General features: G+C 41.9%; 1 protein-coding gene across 5 annotated transcripts in view; it reads left to right on the top strand.

Moving 5' to 3' along the window:
- Positions 1 to 23,451, top strand: part of SETDB1 (SET domain bifurcated histone lysine methyltransferase 1) — a 33,918-nt gene that overhangs the window by 7,762 nt on the left and 2,705 nt on the right. For 4 of the 5 annotated variants that reach the window (XM_045083106.1, XM_045083105.1, XM_045083107.1 and 1 more), the window contains 13 exons: positions 7,292 to 7,326; positions 8,383 to 8,482; positions 9,330 to 9,455; positions 9,626 to 9,827; positions 10,343 to 10,416; positions 11,732 to 11,922; positions 13,067 to 13,196; positions 13,855 to 14,029; positions 14,113 to 14,271; positions 15,750 to 16,376; positions 16,817 to 16,933; positions 21,180 to 21,349; positions 22,197 to 22,825. In XM_045083106.1, the coding sequence (XP_044939041.1) occupies positions 7,292 to 7,326; positions 8,383 to 8,482; positions 9,330 to 9,455; positions 9,626 to 9,827; positions 10,343 to 10,416; positions 11,732 to 11,922; positions 13,067 to 13,196; positions 13,855 to 14,029; positions 14,113 to 14,271; positions 15,750 to 16,376; positions 16,817 to 16,933; positions 21,180 to 21,349; positions 22,197 to 22,825 (2,735 nt within the window). The remainder of the gene's footprint in view (positions 1 to 7,291; positions 7,327 to 8,382; positions 8,483 to 9,329; positions 9,456 to 9,625; positions 9,828 to 10,342; positions 10,417 to 11,731; positions 11,923 to 13,066; positions 13,197 to 13,854; positions 14,030 to 14,112; positions 14,272 to 15,749; positions 16,377 to 16,816; positions 16,934 to 21,179; positions 21,350 to 22,196; positions 22,826 to 23,451) is intronic. The other variant, XM_045083108.1, reaches the window with a different exon arrangement.

Raw genomic sequence — 23,451 nt, 5'->3', positions numbered from 1 at the left:
GAGAGAGAGGAAGGAAGCAAGCTCCCCGCTGAGCAGAGAGCCTGATGCGGGGCTCAGTCCCAAAACCCTGAGATCTTGACCTGAGCTGAAGGCAGCGGCTTAACCCACTGAGTCACCCAGGCACCCCCTACTTAAATGTTTTTTAATAGGCCTAGTGTATCGTCTATCTTGGAGAATGATCCATATGTGCTTAAAAAGAATTTGTATTCTACTGCTGTTGGGTGGAGTATTTTATAAATGTTGGTTAGGTTACGTTGGCTGAGAAATTGTTAATTTTCTGTCTAGTTTTAACAGTTACTTGGAAAGGAGTTTTGAAATCTTGAACTAAAATTGTTGAATTATTTGTCCTTTCAATTAACTTTAGTTTTTGCTTCCTGTATTCTGGAGTCTGTTATATATACATTTATAGTTGATTTTTTATTATTAAAAGATATTTCTGTGTTTCAAATGATACTCCTTTTCTTGAATTCTGTTTTATCAAATATTAATCATTTTTATAATGGTTACTGTTTGCATGTTGTGTCTTTTCCTGTCCTTATTTCTTAAAATCTGTTTCTGTCTTTGAATTTCGTGTATCTCTTACAGGCAATATATAGTTAGATCTTGTGTTTTTTTAAAATCCAGTCTCACAGTTTTTGGCTTTTAGTTAGTGTTGAGTCCATTCATAGTTCATGTGAATCCATATGGGTGGATTTACATCGATCATTTTGCTCTTCCCCCCATATTTTTTGTATTTATCTGTTTTTTTACTGCCTTCTTTGTGTCAAATAAATATTTCAGTAAATCATTTTAATTCCACTGATTATTTCTTTTTAGATCTTTAGAAAGTGCTTGCATATTTATCTGATTCTTATCTACTACAAGTTAATACTGACTAAATTCTGGTAAAATATAGCAACTTTGTACCGGATTAGCTCCATTGTCACTCTCTTCTTGGGAGATACTGTTGTCAAATAAATTGCATTTACATATATTTAAAGCCAGCAGTTTAGTGTTGTAATTATTGCAAGGACCAATCTTATTTTTAAAGAAGTTACGGGAAGAAAAGAGAAAAATACATATTTACCTAGATGTTTACATTTCCACTGCTCTTCATCACTGCTAAGGATCTGAGTCTTATCCATTGTCCTCTTTTTTCAGCCAGAAAGCTTTCCTTTAATATTTCTTGTAGTTCTGCTAAAAGTGGATTCTCTGCCTTTGTTTACCTGAAATACAGAATTTTTTAAAAGATTTATTTATATTTACTTTTAGAGTTGGGGGGAGAGAGCCAGCATGAGTGAGCACATGCACAAGTTGGGGGGCAGAGGAGGAAGGAGAGTATCTCAAGCAGACTCTGCATCGAGTATAGAGCCTGACGCACAGCTTGATCTCACAACCCTGTGATCATGACTTGAGCCAAAACTAAGAGTCGGACACTTAACTGACTGTGCCATCCAGGCACCCTTGGGATATAGAATTCTTATTTATTTTTCCTTCAAGATTTTATTATTTACTTGACAGAGGGAACACAAGCAGGAGGAGCAGTAGGCAGACGGAGAGGGAGAAGTAGGCTCCTACGGAGCAAGGATCCCAATGTGGGCCTTGATCCCAGGACCCTGGGATCGTGACCTGACCTGAAGGCAGACGCCCAACCAACTAAGCCACCCTGGCATCCCATGGTATATAGAATTCTTGATTGACTGTTTTCTTTTGACACTTCAAATATGCCATTCCAGTGTCTTCTGGTTTCCATGATTTCTGATGGAAAGTCAGATGAAAATGTTTGTATCCTGGATATGAGTCATTTTTGTCTTAACTGCTTTTAAGATTGTCTCTTTTGATTTTAGTAGGATGTGTCTATGTGCAGTTCTCTCTGTATTTGTCCTACTTGAGAGTCACTGAATTTGGACTGTCGGTTGAAGTTTTTCATCAAATTTAGAAGTATTTCAGTCATTATTTCTTTGAAATATATATATGTATTCTTAAGATTTTATTTTTAAGTAATCCCTATGTACATTGTGGGGCTCGAACTTACGACTCCGAGATCGAGTTGCTCACTCTACCAACTGAGCCACCCAGTTGCGCCAGCCAGTAAGTTTTTCAGAGGTGTGGGGAATGCATTCAGAGTACTTCTAGTTCTCAAGTCTCCATTGACTCTCCTGGGTCTTCTTGGCATGTGGATAGTTTAACAGTTACCCAAGAATGTATAGAGAATTTATTTAAGCCTGTCCATGGCTCTCTCATTTTCAGGATCTCCTTGTTGGACTTAAAACTGGTTTGTGGCTCACACTAAACAAGATCTGCAACCTCAGAGTAACAGCGCTGCTCCTTGTCAGGCTAGCGCCTCAGTGATAAAGCTGTAGTTTCCACTCACCCAGCTAGAGGTGGAATAGGTAGGGATGGGAGCTGCCCCAGGCAAGAGGTCCACAAGCTTAACCTTCCTTGCCAGAATTTTAGCAGTTTTTCAAGAACAAATACTTACCAATTTGTTGTTTGTTTTTGGTCAGTTTCCAGTGCCCTGAATTGATTGTTTCTAACAACTTTTTCTGGTTTTAAACTTGTTTTCTGCGTAGGGGAATCATTCTTTTCATATGACTATTACCAGTGCTACAGTTTTGCCTATTTTTTAACTGTATAAATGGATTCTTAGTATATGCATTTTTCAATAATTTCTTTAACGTCATGCCAATGTGTGATGCTTAGTTCAATAACTACTACAGTATACTATTCCATCTTATGAATATGACACAATATATCTATTCTCCTGCCAGTTGACATTTCATTTGTTTTCATTTCAAATAATGCTCTAAATATTCTTACACATAACTCCCGATCCATTTTCTATTAATTTATTTATTATTTTTTAATTTAAATTATTTTTAGTTAACAGTGCAGTACTGATTTCTGGAGTAGAATTCAGTGCTTCATCACAACACCCAGTGCTCATCACAGGTGCCGCCTTTATTTATTTATTTTTTTTTTTTGAAGATTTTATTCATTTATTTGACAGAGAAAGATCACAAGTAGGCATAGAGGCAGGCAGAGAGAGAGAGAGAGGAGGAAGCAGGCTCCCTGCCGAGCAGAGAGCCCGATGCGGGACTCAATCCCAGGACCCTGAGATCATGACCCGAGCCGAAGGCAGCGGCTTAACCCACTGAGCCACCCAGGCGCCCATAGGTGCCTTCTTTAATACCCATCACCCATCTAGCCCATCCCCTACCCATGTCCCTCCATCAGCCCTTGGTTTGTTCTCTGTCAAGAGTGTCTTGTGGTGGGGTGCCTGGGAGGCCAGTCATTAAGCATCTGCCTTTGGCTCGGATCATGATGCCAGGGTCCTGGGATGGAGCTCCACATTGGGCTTCCTGCTTGGCGGGAAGCCTGCTTCTCCCTCTCCCACTCCCCCTGCTTGTGTTCCTTCTCTCGCTGTGTCTCTCTCTGTCAAATGAATAAATAAAATCTTAAAAATAAAAAAATTTTTAAAAAGTGTCTTATGATGTGAAAAAATCTTTCTATTTTGGCAGTCTTACTAAATTTTTAGGATATATATACTTCTAAGAGAGGAGTTGCTAGTTCTTAGGATACGGAAATTCTAATATTACTGGATAAATAACGAATAGCTTCCCAAAGCAATTGTACCATTTTATGTTTGTAACTGCCCATGGAATAATGTGTCCTGTGCTCCACATCCTTGACAACACTTGGTATTGCGGTTTTTAAATTTTATTTTATTTTTTAGGGCCACCTGGGTGGCTCAGTGGGTTAAAGCCTCTGCCTTCAGCTCAGGTCATGATCTCAGGGTCCTGACTGGGATCAAGCCCCACATCGGGCTCTCTACTCAGCAGGGAGCCTGCTTCCTCCTCTCTCTCTGCCTTCTTCTTTGCCTACTTGTGGTCTCTCTCTGTCAAATAAATAAATAATCTTTTTTAAAAATTTATTTTATTTTTTAAAGATTTTATTTATTTATTAGAGCACGCACCAGCAAGGGGAGCAGCAGGCAGAGGGAGAGGGGAGCCATCCAGGTGCCCCTTGTGCCCCTTGTAGTTTTTCTTTGAAATCTGTTCATATTTCTTGTTTGTTTGCTCAATGATCATTTGTCTTTTTCTTGATTCATAGGAAGTCTTTATACGTAACAAATACTAATCCTTTGTAGTTACGAGTTGGAAATACCATTCCCAGCTTATGGTTTATCTTTACTTTTCATGTTCTTCGTTGATAAACAGAAGTTATAATTTTAGCATTTCCTTTTATGGTGATTGGTTTTTATAGCCCTTCTGCTCTGATGCTTTATTATAAATATTTCTTATGTTGCCTTTGAAAGTTTCATAGTTCTGCCTTTAATCCAACTGAAGTTTATTTTTTATGTAATATTTGAGGTAAAGGTCTGAATTTTGTGTGTGTGTGGTTATTAATGTTCCAGTGCCACTTACTGAAATGAGCCCCTTCTTACTGAAATATCTGCTTGTCATAAATTATTTCCATGTATTTGGGATTTATTTCTGGACTTTCTATTATGTTTCATTGCTCTGTCATTTTTTTCTTAATTCTATATTGTGTATAACTGAGCTTTGCAAGTTTCTACATCTGTTAACTCCAGTAACCTCACTTTGGTTTTCTTCAAGAATGTCTTGGCTCTTTTTACCTGTCATGCTTTTATGTATATTTGAGAATCAGCCTGTCATGTTCCTCACTCACCTCTCCCCCAAAAAACTATTGATAATATTAAAAGAACAATATAGGGATAGCTAATAATTTCATACTATTTAGTGCTTCTACACAAAAACAATTTATTTAGGCCTTAACATTTTTCAGTAAAGTTGTTGCTTACACAATGATATCAATATACTTAATACTATGAACTGTTTGCTTAAAAATGGTTAAGGACTATGCAGCCATCAAAAGAAGTGGAATCTTGCCATTTGCGATGACATGGATGGAATAGAGGGTATTATGCTTAGCGAAATATGTCAGTCGGAGAAAGACAACTATCATATGATCTCCCTGATGTGAGGAAGTGGAGATGCAACGTGGGGGGCTTGGGGGGTAGGAAAAGAATAAATAAAACAAGAAGTGATCAGGAGGGAGACAAACCATAAGAGACTCTTAATCTCACAAAACAAACTGAGGGTTGCTAGGGGGAGGGGGAGGGGGATCGGGAGAGGGTGGTGGGGTTATGGACATTGGGGAGGGTATGTGCTATGGTGAGTGCTGTGAAGTATGCAAACCTGGCGATTCACAGACCTGTACCCCTGGGGCTAATAATACATTATATGTTTATTAAAAATATTTTAAAAAATTAGTAATTAAAGGGTGCTCGGCTGGTTCAGTCAGTAGAACATGTGACTCGATCTCATGGTTGTGAGTTTGAGCCCCATGTTGTGTGTAGACCTTCCTAATAAAATAATAAAGAAAAAGGAGTATTTAAAAATTAGTAATTTAGAGTCAAGGGCAAAAATTTGTCCTAATGTCTCAAAAGATCTCAGCTAACCTATATGTAAAATTAAGTTGGTAGTCAACACGATCTTCCTTTTAATAGTCTTTGGAAAGATTAGGGAAATGGGCCCTCAGATATAAAAGTGAATTAAAACATGTAACTATTCTTCTACATAATGAACAAAACAAATAAAATGCTAATTACATTTTAAGTGTATGAGGTAATTTGAGGTTATGATGTCCAGTTCTTTATCAGAAGAGCTGGTGATCTGAATGATGGTAAGTGTAAAAGACCCAAAGCTGTTATATCCTTAATCTGTATATAGTGTTTCTCTCACTTTAAAAATCTCAAATTATATGTTTATAAATCAGTCTCTAGTAAAAACTTTAATATTCAATTTTCTCATTTTTTCTAACTTTTCTTAAATATGCAAAATCTGGCTGAACCTACCATGTAAATTTTTTTTTTTTTAAGATTTTATTTATTTATTTATTTATTTATTTGACAGAGAGAAATCACAAGTAGATGGATAGGCAGGCAGAGAGAGAGAGAGAGAGGGAAGCAGGCTCCCTGCCGAGCAGAGAGCCCGATGCGGGACTCGATCCCAGGACCCTGAGATCATGACCTGAGCCAAAGGCAGCGGCTCAACCCACTGAGCCACCCAGGCACCCCACCATGTCAATTTTTAATAAACTTTGTACATACCTCTCTAACAAAAAAAGGTTAGGAGATCTATTTTATGTTATATGTATTTTACCACAATAAAAAAAAAATGAGGGAAAAGAAAGATTTATAGATACTGAGAGGGAATACTGGGATAAAAAGCAACATTAAAACTGCATGTTGAATATGAGTAAAAGGATTGAGAGGGGCAAGAGTACATATGTACATTTACAGAATATCTGGCTGCAGAAGAAACTGATATATTGGTTGCTTTTAAGGAGAGTAACTAGAGGCAGGAATATGAGGGAGGTCTGTTTTATTTTGTGTCCTTTTATAATGTTTTAGTTTTTTACCACATGAATATTTTTACTTTTTAAAAGGCACTTTCAGGGGCGCCTGGGTGGCTCAGTCATTAAGCATCTGCCTTCTGCTGTGGTCATGATTCCCGGACCCCGCCCCGCATCAGGCTCCCTGCTTGGTGGGAAGGTTGTTTCTCCCTCTCCCATGCCCCCAGCTTGTGTTCCCTCTTTCACTGTGTCTCTCTCTGTCGAATAAATAAATAAAATCTTTAAAAAAAAAAAAAAGATATGTAAATGCCACTAAGTATATGGAAAAAATGCTTGACATCATTAGTCATTAAGGAAATGCAAATCAGAATCACTTTATATTAGGATGGCTGTAATCAAAAGGAGAGACTAACAAGTATTGATGAGCATATCTATCACAACAGGAAGTTCTGTTGGACAGCGCTACTCAAGAATAAACATTTTTGCTTCATTCACTGACCACATTTTTCAAATCATTCAGATAGTGTCTAGGCAAATTTTTGTTATAAATACTTAAATATACAGGGTGCTTGGGTGGCTGAGTCAGTTAAGTGTCTGACTTCAGCTCAGATCATGATCCTGGGGTCCTTGGATCAAGTCCCATGCTGAGCAGGGAGCATTCTCCCTCTTGTCCCCTTCTGGACCGTTTAGTACTTTTACATACATATTTACATGTGGTTGTCAATAGTTATTAGTAATAGTTCCATGATAATATTTTTAAGTAGTTTATAATATAATACATGTATACAATGTAATATATAATACAATACAATATAATATAATACATGGAAATAGAATGTCTCAATGAAAAAAAAAGTAGCTTAGTTATTGATTTCGTGGAAATTCTTATGTGTAAGGATCTTACACTCATTAGAGCTTCTCTCATCCATAGGTGATGCTGGGAGCAGAACTCCCAAAGACCAGAAGGTGAGTTGGGATGGGGAAGGTAAACTGAAAGATAAGAATATGAAGATGTTGGGGCGCCTGGGTGGCTCAGTGTGTTAAAGCCTCTCTGGCTTTGGCTCAGGTCATGATCCCAGGGTCCTAGGATAGAGACCGGCTTTGGGCTCTCTGCTCAGCAGGGAACCTCCTTCCCCCTCTTTCTCTGCCTGCCTCTCTGTCTACTTGTGATCGCTGTCTATGAAATAAATAAATAAAATCTTTAAAAAACAAAAAAAGAATATGAAGATGGGAGAAACTTCTGGCCTGATCATTCGGTCACTTCAGCCATCACGATAATCAGCCCTGGGCACCTGGGTGGCTCAGTGGGTTAAGCCGCTGCCTTCGGCTCAGGTCATGATCTCAGAGTCCTGGGATTGAGTCCCGCATCAGGCTCTCTGCTCAGCAGGGAGCCTGTTTCCTCCTCTCTCTCTCTCTGCCTGCCTCTCTGCCTACTTGTGATCTCTCTCTGTCAAATAAATGAATAAAATATTAAAAAAAAAAAAAAAAGATAATCAGCCCTGTGGGTTCCAGTCCCCTAATAGGTGTTCTGAGGATGCAGCAAAGGTTCCTTAGAGATGCATGCACTAAGTGCTATATAAATGTAGAATCCACTAGGTGAAATTAATCAAGGAAGGTTTCTAAAGCTGATTTCTTTTTCTTTTTCTAAAGCTGATTTCTGAACCAGATTTATAAGGGCAATTTTGCCTAGTAAAGTAACCATACCTTCTCAACCGTAACTCATTCTATTCAGTTTTTTGAAAGACAAAGTTCTGGGGTGTCTGGATGGCTCAGTCAGTTAAGCATCTGCCTTCGGCTTAGGTTGCAATAATGAGGGTCCTGGGATCAAGCCCCACATCAGGCGCCCTGCTTGGCAGGGATCCTGCTTCTCCCTCTCCTGCTCCCCCTGCTTGTGTGCTCTGTCTTCCTCTCTGTCAAATAAAATATTTGGGGGGAGAAAAAGAATTTTGAAAGATGAGTTCTTACTCTCAGGGCTAAGCCATGCTATTTTAAACCTTGTTTCCCTCATCACCTTTCTTACAGCTCCGTGAAGCTATGGCTGCCTTAAGAAAGTCCGCTCAGGATGTCCAGAAGTTCATGGATGCTGTCAACAAGAAGAGCAGTTCCCAGGATCTACATAAAGGTTAGGGTCTGGAGTTATCTCAGCATAGAGAGTGGGGGTGGAGATGGGAAGTGAATTCCTACAGAGATTTCATGAGTAACTGGCTCTGTTTTAGCATTAGAATTCTCTTCCACCTATGTTGGGTTCTTTAAACACCACAGGTTTTCCTTGTCTTGCTTAAGTCTTGTCTGCTGATTTTCTAATGTGTGGTGGCTTTATCCAAATACCTTCTTAGCTCTGTGCTCATGACCACTTCTAGATGGCATTTAGAAGAGAGGAACTCAAACTCTCTTTTTTAAGATTTTATTTATTTGCCAGAGAGAGAGTGCACATGCACAAGAAGGGGGAGTGGCAGGCAGAGAGAAAGGAAGAAGCAGGCTCACCAGTGAGCAAGGAGCCTGATGCAGGACTCAGTCTGAGGACCATGGGATCATGACCTAAACCGAAGGCAGGCATTTAACCAGTTGAGCCACCCAGGCCTCCCGCAACTCAAGATCTTAAAAAGAGATCTAAGGGAAACTTTGTCCAATAGGGCTGTTGATAGCTCTCCATTGGAAAATTGTTTTATAAATACTACTTAGCACTTAGTGAGTGTAATTAATATTGTTAATAAGGAGTTGGAGATACTTGGTTAAAGTGAGATGTTCTTGAATTACATGTGAATTGCAATTATGCAAGTATTTCCTGTTAGCAAAAATAGTTGAGTCAGCTATGCTTTTTGTCTACTCGAGAGAGCAGCAAAAGTGACTAAGGATCAGTGATTACCTCCATTTTCATCAATTACTATATTACACTATCTTAACTTTCCCATTTACTCCCCATATCTATGTCATATTTTTTTTTAGAACATCTTTGCTTTCTTTTGTAGGGACCTTAAGTCAGATGTCTGGCGAACTGAGCAAAGATGGTGACCTTATAGTTAGCATGCGCATCCTGGGCAAGAAGAGAACTAAGACATGGCACAAAGGCACCCTTATCGCTATCCAGACGGTTGGTATGTTCAAGCTAGAAGAAGCGCTAATGAAAAAGGCAACCTGCAGGTCTCCATTGCTGATCATTTCTTTTCCCCACAGCCTTGCCTTTTGTCTCTCATGTAGAAGTCAGGATTTACACAGAAACTGATGGTTTTTAAAAATTTTTGTTCATTTTTTTCCCTTTACTCAGGACCAGGAAAGAAGTACAAGGTGAAATTTGACAACAAAGGGAAGAGTCTCCTGTCGGGGAACCATATTGCCTATGATTACCACCCTCCTGCTGACAAGCTCTTTGTGGGCAGTCGAGTGGTAGCCAAGTACAAGGATGGGAATCAGGTCTGGCTCTATGCTGGCATTGTAGCTGAGACACCAAACGTCAAAAACAAGCTCAGGTACCTGGACAGAGGATTGTAAAGAGAGTGGAGACCAGTAGCAAAGCACCTGCCCTATTCAAACCATAGTCAATATTTCACAATTAGCTTTTGTGACCAGAAGCCCTTGATTTTTTTTTTTTTTTTTTTTTGCAACAGAGGTCATGTGGGTGATTCTTCCTCGTTTTTTTCTTTTTTTTTCCTCAAGAAAAACTTGGAGGTAAAACTAGGAGGAGAGTCATTAAGATTGTTTAATGGTTGTTAGGGGAATAGGAAGGAAGGGGAAACTAAATGGTTTTAGCAAAATAGGAGTCTGATAGTGAAACAAGAATGAGTAGGTTTTAGAAAAGTGGAGGTAAATTGGTTAGATTGAGGGAGAATTCCTAACTCTTGGAAGAGTAATAGGAAGGAAGTAGTACACCAGAACATTTTCCCAGGAGTATGTCCTATTGTGATCAAGAGGAGAAGCTATGAAATTTCTGTAGGTCATGTTAAATATAACCCCTGATCTTTCTGCCATCGCTCTTTACTTACAGGTTTCTCATTTTCTTTGATGATGGTTATGCTTCCTATGTCACACAGTCTGAACTATATCCCATTTGCCGGCCACGTGAGTGTCCCTCCTTCCTTTCTGAGTTTTATCCATTTCCTCTTCTACCTTATATTTCTTGTTAAGATAATCAGTTGAAAAGCCCTGAAAGGAAAAGAAAAGAAAATGGAGGGAGGAAGGCAGGCCCTGATATATGTGGTGCTTCCATCTCAAAGGGCGTAAGTTTGATTAATGTCTTTTGGGAGATAACAGTTCTATTTGCTTGTCTCTAGTGCTGGATCTTTGTAGTTGAAGAGTGGGATACTAGGAAATCATGACTGACCTTGGGTGGATTCTCATATTGTAGTTGTGTTTTGATTTTGTTTCTGAGTGATTTAGGCTTAAGGAGATGTTGTTTCTTTCCTAGTCTTGTCCTTCATCTAACATTTGTATAAATCTGTAGCTGCATAGTGCTCTCTGCAGAAGCTGAGTTAGATGGAGTTTTCATAGTGCCTTCCATACTTGTGTCTCTGGCTTGGGAACAGACTCTACAAAGCAGTTGTTTTTAATTACAAAAGAGTTAACTAACACTGATCCCTTTCCATATAAAAGGACGGTAAATACATTCTGGGTCCCTTAAAAGTAGCCTGATACAGAATGAGAAGGAAGGACAATTTTTTTTTAATCAATTTCATCATGCCACCTGATCTTTTTTATTTATCTCTAGACTTATATCAGGTTAGCAAGAATTTTCACTTGAATTTTCCTAAACAAAACATCCATTTTTATGAAATAAGTGACTCACCTCTATTTGCATATTGCTTAGTTAGTATTGATTTGGTCTATGTGTGCATTTACACAATAGGTTCAATACTTTCAGGTAGTCTTGGTTTTGCTTCTCAGGTTATGTTTTCTTTCTTTATTTTTCTCTCCCTCCCAACTTGAAAAATGGCCAACATCTCCTTGTCAACCATTTGTTTTTTTCCTATCAAGATAAGCCCTGGGGTGCCTGGCTGGCAAAAATGGTAGAGCATGCAACTCTTAACCTTCGGGTCATGAGTTCAAGCCCCACATTAAGCACAGAGATTACTTTTTTTTTTTTTTAAGATTTTATTTATTTATCAGAGAGAGAGGGAGCTGAGCAAGGAGCCCGATGTGGGACTCGATCCCAGGACCCTGGGATCATGACCTGAGCTGAGCAAGGAGCCCGATGTGGGACTCGATCCCAGGACCCTGGGATCATGACCCGAGCCGAAGGCAGCTGCTTAACCAACTGAGCCACCCAGGCGTCCCGCACAGAGATTACTTTAAACAAAAAAAAAAAAAAAGAGAGAGAGAGAGAAAGAGAGACCTGCTCCACTTGCCCTCTCTCAGCCCTCCTTCTTCCTTGGCACAGTGAAAAAGACTTGGGAGGACATAGAAGACATCTCCTGCCGGGACTTCATAGAAGAGTATATCACGGCTTACCCCAACCGCCCCATGGTACTGCTCAAGAGTGGCCAGCTTATCAAGACTGAATGGGAAGGCACGTGGTGGAAGTCCCGCGTCGAGGAGGTGGATGGCAGCCTAGTCAGGATCCTCTTCCTGGTACTGTTCTTCCCGGAGTTTTGGACACAAGGCTCAGAGTGGGATGGGGGAGCATAAGAGGCAGTAATGAGGATGATTTTGTAGTCCTCCATAATTTTCCCTTTTCTTATGCTATCTGTTTTCACTGTTTGGGAGCAAATTTTACTTTATCTTTTTGTTTCTCTCTGGTGGTTATTGAAAATTCCTGGGGCACCTAGGGTGGCTCAGTCGGTTAAGCTCAGGTCATAATCTTGGGGTCCTGGGAGCAAGCCCCACATAAGGTTCCCTGCTTAGCAGAGTCTGCTGCTTGCTCTTCCTGTGCCTCCCCCCAGCTTCCCTACTCGTGTGCACACATGCTTGCTCTCTTTTAAGAAAATATTAAAAAAAAAAATTCCAAATTTAACTGTGAGCTAATTTGCATATTGGTTTGTTTTTCTCTCTCTCAGGATATTTACATTGCATATAGGCATGGAGAAGACAGTTCCAATTGTCCAGGATCAGGGTTTTGGTAGCATAGTGAGACCAAAAGGAGGTATCAAAGAATTAGAGGTCCTGATGATTTTTTTTTTTTTTTTTTTTTTTTTAGGATTTTATTTATTTGAGAGAGAGCGTACAAGCAGGAGTGGGGGAGGAGTGGAGGGAAAGGGAGAAGCAGACTCCACACTGAGCAGGGACCCTCCCCACCACCCATGCAGGGCTCCATCCTGGGACTTTGCGATCATGACCTGATTGAAAGGCAGATGCTTAATTGACAGCCACCCAGGCTCCCCCTGATGATCATTCAAGGCCCAGTTTAACTCTTGGATCTTCTGTACCTGTCCTCTTCTCCCCTTTCATGCCTTTCTTAGAGTTCCAGTCTTTGAGCTATCCTCAGTCTTTTGTTCCTTAAGGCCTTAATGATCTGTGTCACACCACTTATACTCAATATAAACATCTGTCTCTCCTGTAATTTTTTAAGTGAAGAATATGTGATTTTCTTTTTCATTTTCCTGATGGCTGTCATGGAAACTGGAACATAAGTTTATTGAGTAGATAGGGAATTTGGCATTCATCAGGGAGATTTCCTTCAAGGAGCACATGGAGGCATATTCTGCACAGATGGCAGGATATAGTTTCTAACCTTTGCTTCATTTCCCTCCAACCTTCCTTCCTCCCAATCCCCCAGGATGACAAAAGATGTGAATGGATCTATCGAGGCTCTACGCGGCTAGAGCCCATGTTCAGTATGAAGACGTCCTCAGCCTCTGCACTGGAGAAGAAGCAAGGAGGACAGCTCAGGACACGTCCAAATATGGGTATGTCTTGAAAGACACCGAATGGGAGGAAAGAAACAGGCAAAGCAGCAAAGGAGAGTCTGTACAATAGCTATCCTTTGTTTACCAGGATGACACCACTGACTCACTGGAAACAGGAGGTGTGTCCTGAGTAGTTTCCAGTAGTACGTGGTGCCTCCACTTAGTGCAATGGCTCTGATTCATTCTAAACGACCCCATAAAAATCTGAAACAACTGGCTTAGGGGTGGATGTGGTAGTATAGTTACCTCTGTTATCCATATGAGAACTATCTGCTTTGTATGTGATTCATTGTCAATTTTTTTAAACGCCTGGACAGCTTTTGTTTTTATATGTTCCTGGCCTACTTTTTGGTTGATTTTTCCTGATATCATTAGTTGATCAAAGAATGTTTTTTTAAAATTTTTCACCAAAGAATAACCTAATTACCAGCATAAACTGTGTTTAAGGCAGAAAGATAAAGCCTTACTGGGTTGAAGCCAGCCTGTGCCAGTAAGTGTTTTCACTCATTGGTTTAAATAATGGAACGACAGTCTTGACACTTACTCAAAATGTTTCCATTGCTGCTTATGTATATTATGTAAATTGATGATTGGGTATGTGCATGAGTATACATGACACAGCTGTCATCTTCAGTGGTCAGTTTCCTCTTTTCTCTAGGTGCCGTGAGGAGCAAAGGCCCTGTGGTCCAGTACACCCAGGATCTGACCAGTACTGGGACACAGTTCAAGCCAATGGAGCCCCTGCAGCCTACAGCCCCTCCTACCCCCCCTGTCCCTCCTGTCCCACCTGCCCCACCTGCACCCCCTCTGTCCCCACAGGCAGGTGACAATGAGTGAGTGATATTTTTTCTTATTTACTAGTTTCTTTCACATTGCATTTTCTGTATTCTTTACTGTATGATGTTTAATCTCTTAGCAGCTTAGAAAGTCAGCTTGCCCAATCTCGGAAGCAGGTAGCCAAAAAGAGCACATCCTTCCGGCCAGGATCTGTGGGCTCTGGTCATTCCTCCCCTACATCTCCAGCACTCAGTGAAAATGTCCCTGCTGGGAAGCCTGGTAGCAACCAGACATACAGGTGAGAAACTCCTAGGCTTTCTGTGGGGAGGTGGCAGCATGGACTAAATACTCACTGGGGACATTCTTGGTTCCAAGGGGCTTACTTAAGGCTATGATGGTGAGGAGTTGGACTTGAAAGCTTTCTTGTTTTTAGGGTTTTGTTTTAGCTTTTTTTTTTTTTAAAGATTGATTTATTTGAGGGCACCTGGGTGGCTCAGTGGGTTAAGCCTCTGCCTTCAGCTCACGTCATGATCTCAGGGTCCTGGGATCGAGTCCTGCATCAGGCTCACTGCTCTACAGGGAGCCTGCTTCCTTTCTCTCTCTCTCTCTCTCTCTCTGCCTGCCTCTCTGCCTACTTGTGATCTCTCTCTGTCAAATAAATAAATAAAATCTTTAAAAAGAAAAAAAAAAGATTGATTTATTTGAGAGAGTACACCCATGTAAGTGTGGGGAAGGGCAGAGAGAATCTCAAGCACACTCCACACAGTGTGGAGTCTGATACGGGGCTTGATCTCAGGATGCTGAGATCATGACCAGAGCCAAAATAAAGTCAGACATTTAATACTCACTGAGCCACCCAGGTGATCAGAAAAGAAAGCTTTAACTTGGGAAGTTTCCAACAAACAGGGTGTGAAAATAATTAGAAATGAGGTGCCTGTGGGGCACCTGGGTGGCTCAGTGGGTTAAGCCTCTGCCTTCGGCTCAGGTCATATCCCAGGGTCCTGGGATTGAGCTCTCCATCGGACTCTCTGCTCAGCAGAGAGCTGCTTCCTCCTCTCTCTTTCTCTGCCTGCCTCTCTGCCTACTTGTGATCTCTGTCTGTCAAATAAATAAAATCTTAAAAAAAAAAAAAGTGCCTAGAAATACAGAATCACTAGAAGTCATTTGTTTAAAACTTTTCATTGAATGTGGTGTCATAATTGGTACAGTAGAAAGGGATTACTCCTACCTCTTTCCTTGAATCACAGTCTGTAGGACACATAAAAGGGGGAAAATATTGGTAGTAAACTGGACTGTATGTCTGTAACTCACAGGCAAAAAAAATTTTAGGAAGAGGTATACTGTTGTGACGCCTGGGTGCCTTGGTTGGTTGAGTGTCTTCCTTCAATTCGGGTCATGATCCAGGGTCTTGAGATCAAGCCCCACGTCGGGCTCCCTGCTCAGCGGGAAGCCTGCTTCTCCCTCTCCCACTCCCTTTGCTTGTATTCCCTCTCTCACTCTCTCTCTCTCTGTGTCAGATAAATAAATAAAATCTTAAAAAAATAATAATAATAAGGTATACTGGTGAGGTGGAGATATTTTCATTCAGTGAAGAGTAACCAGGACCTCTTAGTGTCCAAGTTTGGTAAAGCAAGGGAAAACGTGACTTCCTTGTGTCATCTGTGGCTTCCCGGGCACAGCTGTTTGAAAGATGAGTGAGCTAGCCAGCAGCAGGGGCCTTCTGCAGCAGAAGGGTCCTGTTGCCCTCTTACCTGATCTCTCACGTGTCTTTTGCAGACCACCGTTAAGCTCAGCAGCCTCTGCCCCAGCAGCACCCCCAGTACCCCCAGCACCTCCCGCCTTCCACGGCATGCTGGAGCGGGCCCCAGCAGAGCCCTCCTACCGAGCCCCCATGGAGAAGCTCTTCTACTTACCTCATGTGTGCAGCTACACCTGTCTGTCCCGAGTCAGACCTATGAGAAGTGCGCAGTACCGGGGCAAGAATCCTCTGCTGGTCCCACTACTCTATGACTTCCGGCGGATGACAGCCCGCCGCCGAGTTAACCGCAAGATGGGCTTTCATGTTATCTATAAGACACCCTGTGGCCTCTGCCTTCGGACAATGCAGGAGATTGAGCGCTATCTTTTTGAGACTGGCTGTGACTTCCTCTTCCTGGAGATGTTCTGTTTGGATCCATATGTTCTTGTGGACCGCAAGTTTCAGCCCTATAAACCTTTTTACTATATATTGGACATCACTTACGGGAAGGAAGATGTTCCCCTATCCTGTGTCAATGAGATTGACACAACCCCCCCACCCCAGGTGGCCTACAGTAAGGAACGAATCCCGGGCAAGGGTGTTTTCATTAACACGGGCCCAGAATTTCTGGTCGGTTGTGACTGCAAGGATGGGTGCCGTGACAAGTGAGTTGGTAGGGTAATTGCTGGCCCTGCCTCCAACTTTGTTATCCTTGTCTTTGCTTTACCTTCTTTCTCCATTTGTTTCCTATTTACATCCTCCCTCAGCTGGAGCTCCTGCCATTAGGCCTCCATGAAGCAGTGAGAGAGGCTTGGGTCTGACATGGCCCCCACTGCATGACCCTGGGTACACATGCCCTGTGTTTGTTTTTCTCTGATTCTCCCCCTTTTTCCTTTGTGTCCCTCCATTGTGCTTTTAGTTGCCACTTGGTTTCATTCTGTCTTCCTTGTGGTCTGTCATGTTCTTACTGTCTTTTCCCTTTTCCCTTCTCATTTACATGTATGACAAGAAAAATTTCACTGTTCTCCCTATTCTTTTGTAGTACTTCCTACCTCTAAAGAAAGTCTCACAGCTCTGGCCGTCATATCCTTCTGTCTTAATTCAGGTCCAAATGTGCCTGTCATCAACTAACTATCCAGGCCACAGCCTGCACCCCGGGCGGCCAGATCAACCCTAACTCTGGCTACCAGTACAAGAGACTAGAAGAGTGTCTGCCCACAGGGTAAGTAGGGGAAAGTGAAGCACTTCACAGACAGAGTTCTAAAAATTGGAACCAAAAATAGAGTAACCGAAACCAAGTGTTTTATCATTTAAATCTTACTGAATTTCCAGCACATGTTTCTTCCTTGGGCTTTCTTTTAAATGAAGACTTCTAATGATTGAATAGGATCTAGCAGTTGCAGTTAAAAGTGTTCTCCATTTCATAGTTGTATGTACATCTTAACAGACTGCAGTTATGGTGGCAAGGGAGATGTGTTCAGAGCGAAGCATGCAGGGACCTGATTATATAGGACTTAGTAAATGAGAATAAAAATTAGAAACAGGGGCGCCTGGGTGGCTCAGTGGGTTAAAGCCTCTGCCTTCAGCTCAGGTCATGATCCCAGGGTCCTGGGATAGAGCCCCGCATTGGGCCCTCTGATTAGCAGGGAGCCTGCTTCCTCCTCTCTCTCTGCCTGCTTCTCTGCCTACTTGTGGTCTCTGTCCGTCAAATAAATAAATAAAATCTTTAAAAAAAAAAATTAGAAACAAATCATGGTGTGATAGGGAACTGTTAGAGAATTTCAAGCAGGCAAATGATGCCATCTACTTTTTGAAGGTTACCATGGCTTTGTGGAGACTGTGTCTTAGGGCAGCAAAAGTAAAACTGGGAAATCCACTTAGGAGATGAATTACAGGGATATAGGCAAGAGGTGGTGGTTGCTGGGCCTTGTTCTAGAATGCACACAGCAAGTAGAGCTGAAAGAGGGTAGAGTTGGGCTTCATTTGGAGTTAGAGCTGCAGAACTTGATTGATGGAGTGGGAGGGAAGCAGCAGAATCAAGGTCAAGTCCTCTAAATTTTATACTTCAGCGATAAAGTGGGTGTTGGTGCTTTTTACTGAGATGGAGGTCTGGAGGAGTTGCAGGTCTGGAAGAAACTCAGCTTTTTCTCTGGCCATATTATGTTTGAGGTCCTTCCTAGACACTCCTAGGAGAAATATCAAGAAGGCAGTGAGACTTCTGGAGAGAAGTATAAGGACTGGACATGAGGAATTAGGAACCCTGAACATAAGTAAGAGGCAGTATTTAAAGCCTGGATGAGTTTACCTAGAGAGAATATTGATACTAGATAAGAAAAGGAGCCCCAGCAGTCATCCCTGGGTTCTCCAATCAGAGACTGAGCAGAGGAGGTGAAACCAGCATATAAGATTGAAAAAGGCAGGCAGACTCAGACAATGAAAGAGGGGGATATAAAACTTGATAAAATGATTATATATGAACATGGAAACAAACCCTGGTACTCAAGATACATAATTAGCAGAGAGAACAGAAGAAGAGAAAAACATCAATGAAATAATGCAGAAATTTTCCTATAATTGAAGAAGGGTCTGTTTCCAAATGGAAAATGCCAGTCATGTCCCAGCATAGCAGATGAAAATAGATCACCACTAAAAAATATTATAAGAAAATGAAATCATTGTGTCCACAGAACACTGAAGACAAACTAGAAATCCTAAAAGCTTCTAGAGAAGAGAAATAGACCACAAAAATAAAGAATCAATGTCTTCGGCCTTCTCAAAATGACATGGGAAGCTAGATGGAAATTAAGTACCCTATTCAGAATTCTGAGGAGAAATTACTTATAACCCAGAGTTCTAAACCCCAGGCAATGAGTTTTAAGTGTTAAACTAAAGACATTTTTTAGACATGAAACACCTCAAAATTGTCAATTTAGTTTCCTTCCCAGAGAAAGTTAATTGGAGGGGGCACCTGGGTGGCTCAGTTGGTTAAGCACCTGCCTTTGGCTCAGTTCATGATCCCAGGGTCCTGGGATGGAGCCCCATGTTGGGCTCTCTGCTCAGCGGGGAGCTTGCTTCTCCCTCTCCCTGCCGCTCCCCCTGCTTATACTCTCCTCTCTGTCAAATACATAAATAAAATATTTTAAAAAAAAAGAAAAGAAAGTTAACTGGAATTATTTGCCATAAGGGGAAAAGTCAAGAGAGGGGAAGACATTTTGACCCAGGAAATAGCAGCTCCAACACAAAAAGAGGATTGAGGGAGAACCCTGGAGGTGGTGGGGTGAAGGGGACTTGGCTGACAGCCACACACCAGATGGGACAGCCAGTGTGCGAGCAGTGCAGATCCAGCTGCAAGAGAAGCTCTGGAAGAACAGGCTTAGTAGAAAACCTGTATGTCTGAGGATCTTCACAAGAGATGAAGGATGCCAGGGAAGTCAGGAGATGAATTTGTGCTGAATGCAAATTGAAAGCTAAGCAAAGGGAAAGACAGTTACTGGCTTCAGCTGCATCACTGTATCATTTATGTTTTAATTATAATAAAACTTGAGTCTGTAACAACATCCAGATTTGCTAATTCTGGGCAGTAGATGAGTGTCCATTATGTCCTTTTTCGTGTTTGAAATGTTTCATAGAAATATTTTCAAAGAATCACAAATAATATGTCACTTCCTTGCCTAAAACTCTAATTTTGGATTTCATTCTAACTCTTAATCTTGGGCAACAAGAAGACACTGCTTATCTGGACCCTTCCTATCTCTCTCCCTCCAAAACTGTTCTAACCACGCTGATATTCTTCAGTTACTGAATCTAGTTTGCCTGGTGTTAGCCAGTCTACCTCAGGGGCCTGCGTACATGCTGTGCCCTCTGCTTGGCGTCCGTCCACTGTTCGTTGCATGGTTATCTTCTTTAACCTTGAGCTCTCAGCTTTAATCTCACCTCCTCAGAGAGACCTTTCCTGACGCTAAAACTAGGTCATTTTCACTCCCTTAATGCTCTCATTGAGCAGTCCTTTTGTGTTTTTTATAGGATCTGGGGCAGCTTGAATTTATATGTTGACTTGCTTTTGTTCTTGCTTTTGTTTTTGCTTTTCCATTAGCACATAAGCTCCATGGGGATGGGAACCTGTCTTGCTCACGGTGGTATGACCGGCATCTAACTGACCCAGTACCTGGCACATAGGAAGCATTGTTGAATGAATGAGTGATACAGTATACCTACTGTGAAAGGTTCCTTTGGTGGTGATTAGACCTAAATTCAAATTCTGACTTCATCCATTCTAAGCTGATCTTGTATTATTAGCTGTAAACAGGAGAATTGAACAGAACAGCCCCACTGAGGCTTTAGGGGACCTAACGAAGTTGCTTCTTGAGATGGTGCTGGTTACATGGTGTGTTCAGTTTGTGAAAATTCATTGAGCTGTAGACATGTATATGTTCTTTCCTCTGTGTATATTATGCTTTCATTGTTTTATTTTTAAGGAATCTCTACATTCAGTGTAGGGCTCCAACTCAGGACCCCTGTGCCTGAGTCACATGCTCTATCTACCCACTTAGCCAGATGGGCCCCCTAGTTTCCATGGTTTTTGAGGTTTAAAAAAAAATCCTTGTAGGGCTGCTCCGAGGATAGAATAGAGAACGTATATGAAGCATATTGGCATAATGCCAAACACAAAATATATGTTCAGCAGGGAGGAGCTGCTAATAATCTTTGTCCAAAAGGATAGGACCAGTGTCATCAACTCTCTAATTATACTGGTGTCCTCTTTCCAGAAGTAGATGTCTCCCAAATCTCCGTGTCAGGAAACTTTAATTGAAATCCCAACACTGAACAAAGTAGATGGAGCAGAAATATTGATGCCTGAGAAGATGACATTTTCTCCGTAAAACTATTTGCTAGATAACTTTGATAGTTTATTTTTTAAATACTTAATCTGTGCAGTCCTTAAACTTAATAGATCTTTGAGCTCCCTGAAAGGAAAGGTTATGAGTTCCAGTATGTAGAAAGCCCTGGGTGGTTAGTAAATGTTCACAGAGTGAAAGAATGAAAGTCTGCTATGCCAGAACTTTTGTTCCAATTCCTCCTCTTTCCATATCTATTATATTGGCTTCTGCCTGTCCCACTCATCTTTATTTTATATATCTCTTTCTATAAATTGATGTAGTCTGTCTACATATTCTAACAGCTCTTAATCTTTATTCACATCAGTTTGCTCGCTTTCCTCCAGGTGTTCGGCGTTCTGCTATTCACTGTTAACTAGTGTGATAAGTACCTCCATGAATCACTTTTCCCCCTTCTGAGTTATTTCCTTGGGCTCTATTTCCAAATGAATCAAAGAGCATGGACAGTTCAGTACATTCACTCGCTTAGATCACTACCTACTAAATGATGATACCTTAAGAATTGTTACAGTTCTGTGGGCAGAACGGATCTAGTAATCATGTTATGATCGAGTTTATTGTCCCTCCTCCCAGAGTCTATGAGTGTAACAAACGCTGCAAATGTGACCCAAACATGTGCACAAACCGGCTGGTGCAGCACGGACTCCAGGTTCGGCTACAGCTGTTCAAGACACAGAACAAGGGCTGGGGTATCCGCTGCTTGGATGACATTGCCAAAGGCTCCTTTGTCTGTATTTATGCAGGTTGGTGATGAAATGAAAGGGTGGCCTCTGAGGTTAGGACATGATAGGGAATTGAATCAGAGAGAAGCTAAACAGAAGAATAAAATGCTTGACATGTGAACTTGGGAGGAAGAGGAGGCCAGGATGTTCTTATGTAAAGAACAGGACAAGTGATGTGCCTGTCTGGGTAGACTAGGAAGGGACAAAGAGCTTTATAAGAACAAGAAGGAAAAGGGTTGAAAGTGGACATGAGGATTTTTTTATTATTATTAACATATAATGTATTATTTGCCCCAGAGGTACAGGTCTGTGAACCATCAGGCTTACACATTGCACAGCACTTGCCATAGCACAAACCCTTCCCAGTTGGACGTGAGGATTTTTCAGATGAGGGACATGGGAGCAGGGCCTGGTGTGTCATTTCCTCCCACGTCTCTCCACCCAGAGGCTTTTAGCATAGCTGCAGACACCCTTTTGGTAAACCAAGTGAAGAAGAAGACAGGATGGCAGAAAGGGCAAGATTTAAAACTAGAGTTAAGGGGCGCCTGGGTGGCTCAGTGGGTTAAGCCTCGGCCTTAGGCTCGGGTCATGATCCCAGGGTCCTGGGTTTGAGCCCCACGTTGGGCTCTCTGCTCAGCGGGGAGCCTGCTTCCTCCTCTCTCTGCCTACCTGTGGTCTCTGTCTGTCAAATAAATAAATAAAATCTTTAACAAAAAACTAGAGTTAAGACACTGAGGTGACAAGGGAGAGCCCATAAGAGAGGTGTCTTGACTGTGTGTCAGTGGCTGGGTATTGCTGGAAGGAGCCCTGTACTTTCTAAAAGATCCTCATAACCATGGAATATGCCTTTAATTCTCTTCATTCCCAGGCAAGATCCTGACAGATGACTTTGCAGACAAGGAGGGCCTGGAGATGGGTGATGAGTACTTTGCCAATCTGGACCACATCGAGAGTGTGGAGAACTTCAAGGAAGGCTATGAGAGTGATGCTCCCTGTTCCTCTGATAGCAGCGGGGTGGACTTGAAAGACCAGGAGGATGGCAACAGTGGTACAGAGGATCCTGAAGAGTCCAATGATGACAGCTCCGATGATAACTTCTGTAAAGATGAGGACTTCAGCACCAGCTCCGTGTGGCGCAGCTATGCTACCCGGCGGCAGACCCGGGGCCAAAAGGAGAACGGACTTTCTGAGACCGCTTCCAAGGACTCCCGCCCCCCAGACCTCGGCCCCCCACATATTCCTGTCCCTCCAGCAATTCCTGTAGGTGGTTGCAATCCGCCTTCCTCTGAAGAGACACCCAAAAACAAGGTGGCCTCGTGGTTGAGCTGCAATAGTGTCAGTGAAGGTGGCTTTGCTGACTCTGATAGCCGTTCATCCTTCAAGACTAGCGAAGGTGGGGAAGGCCGGGCTGGGGGAGGCAAAGGGGAGGCTGAGAAGGCCTCCACCTCAGGGCTGGGCTTCAAGGATGAGGGAGACATCAAGCAGCCCAAGAAAGAGGTAAGTGGTGGCAGGAGACTCAAGAGCAGTGGCTTTTTTGTAACTGGTATAGTAATGTAATGTGGCTTACTTTCACTCTTCATTCATTTTACTGGGTGGAGATTTCTGTGGCAAACTGGATTATCGCCCCAGCCACCTGACCACTCAGCACATTCCTAGTGCTTAAAGAACCAAATTATTTTATTTTATTTTTTTTTTTTTTTAAGATTTTATTTATTAATTTGACAGAGAGAAATCACAAGTAGACGGAGAGGCAGCCAGAGAGAGAGAGAGGGAAGCAGGCTCTCTGCTGAGCAGAGAGCCCGATGCGGGACTCGATCCCAGGACTCTGAGATCATGACCTGAGCCAAAGGCAGTGGCTTAACCCACTGAGCCACCCAGGCGCCCCAGAACCAAATTATTTTAAAAATCAACTTTGGAAAGAAGCATCTGGTTCTTTCCAAAGTAAAGGATTTATAAGATTAAATGTTACATTTCAGGTTATCTGCAGCATTGATTTCAAATTATCTGCAGCATTGCTGTCTTTTGTTATACTTAAAAACCAAGAATCGAGGGGGTTTTGGTGGCTCAATTAGGCATCCAACTCTTGATTTCGGCTCCGGGCGTGATCTCAGGGTCATGAGATT

The sequence above is a fragment of the Mustela putorius genome, unplaced genomic scaffold, assembly GCF_011764305.1.
Source record: "Mustela putorius furo isolate JIRA1106 unplaced genomic scaffold, ASM1176430v1.1 tig00000695_pilon_pilon_pilon, whole genome shotgun sequence".
Taxonomy (NCBI): domain Eukaryota; kingdom Metazoa; phylum Chordata; class Mammalia; order Carnivora; family Mustelidae; genus Mustela; species Mustela putorius.
Note: the sequence above shows the minus strand (reverse complement) of the source record. Positions and strands in the feature narration are given on the sequence as shown.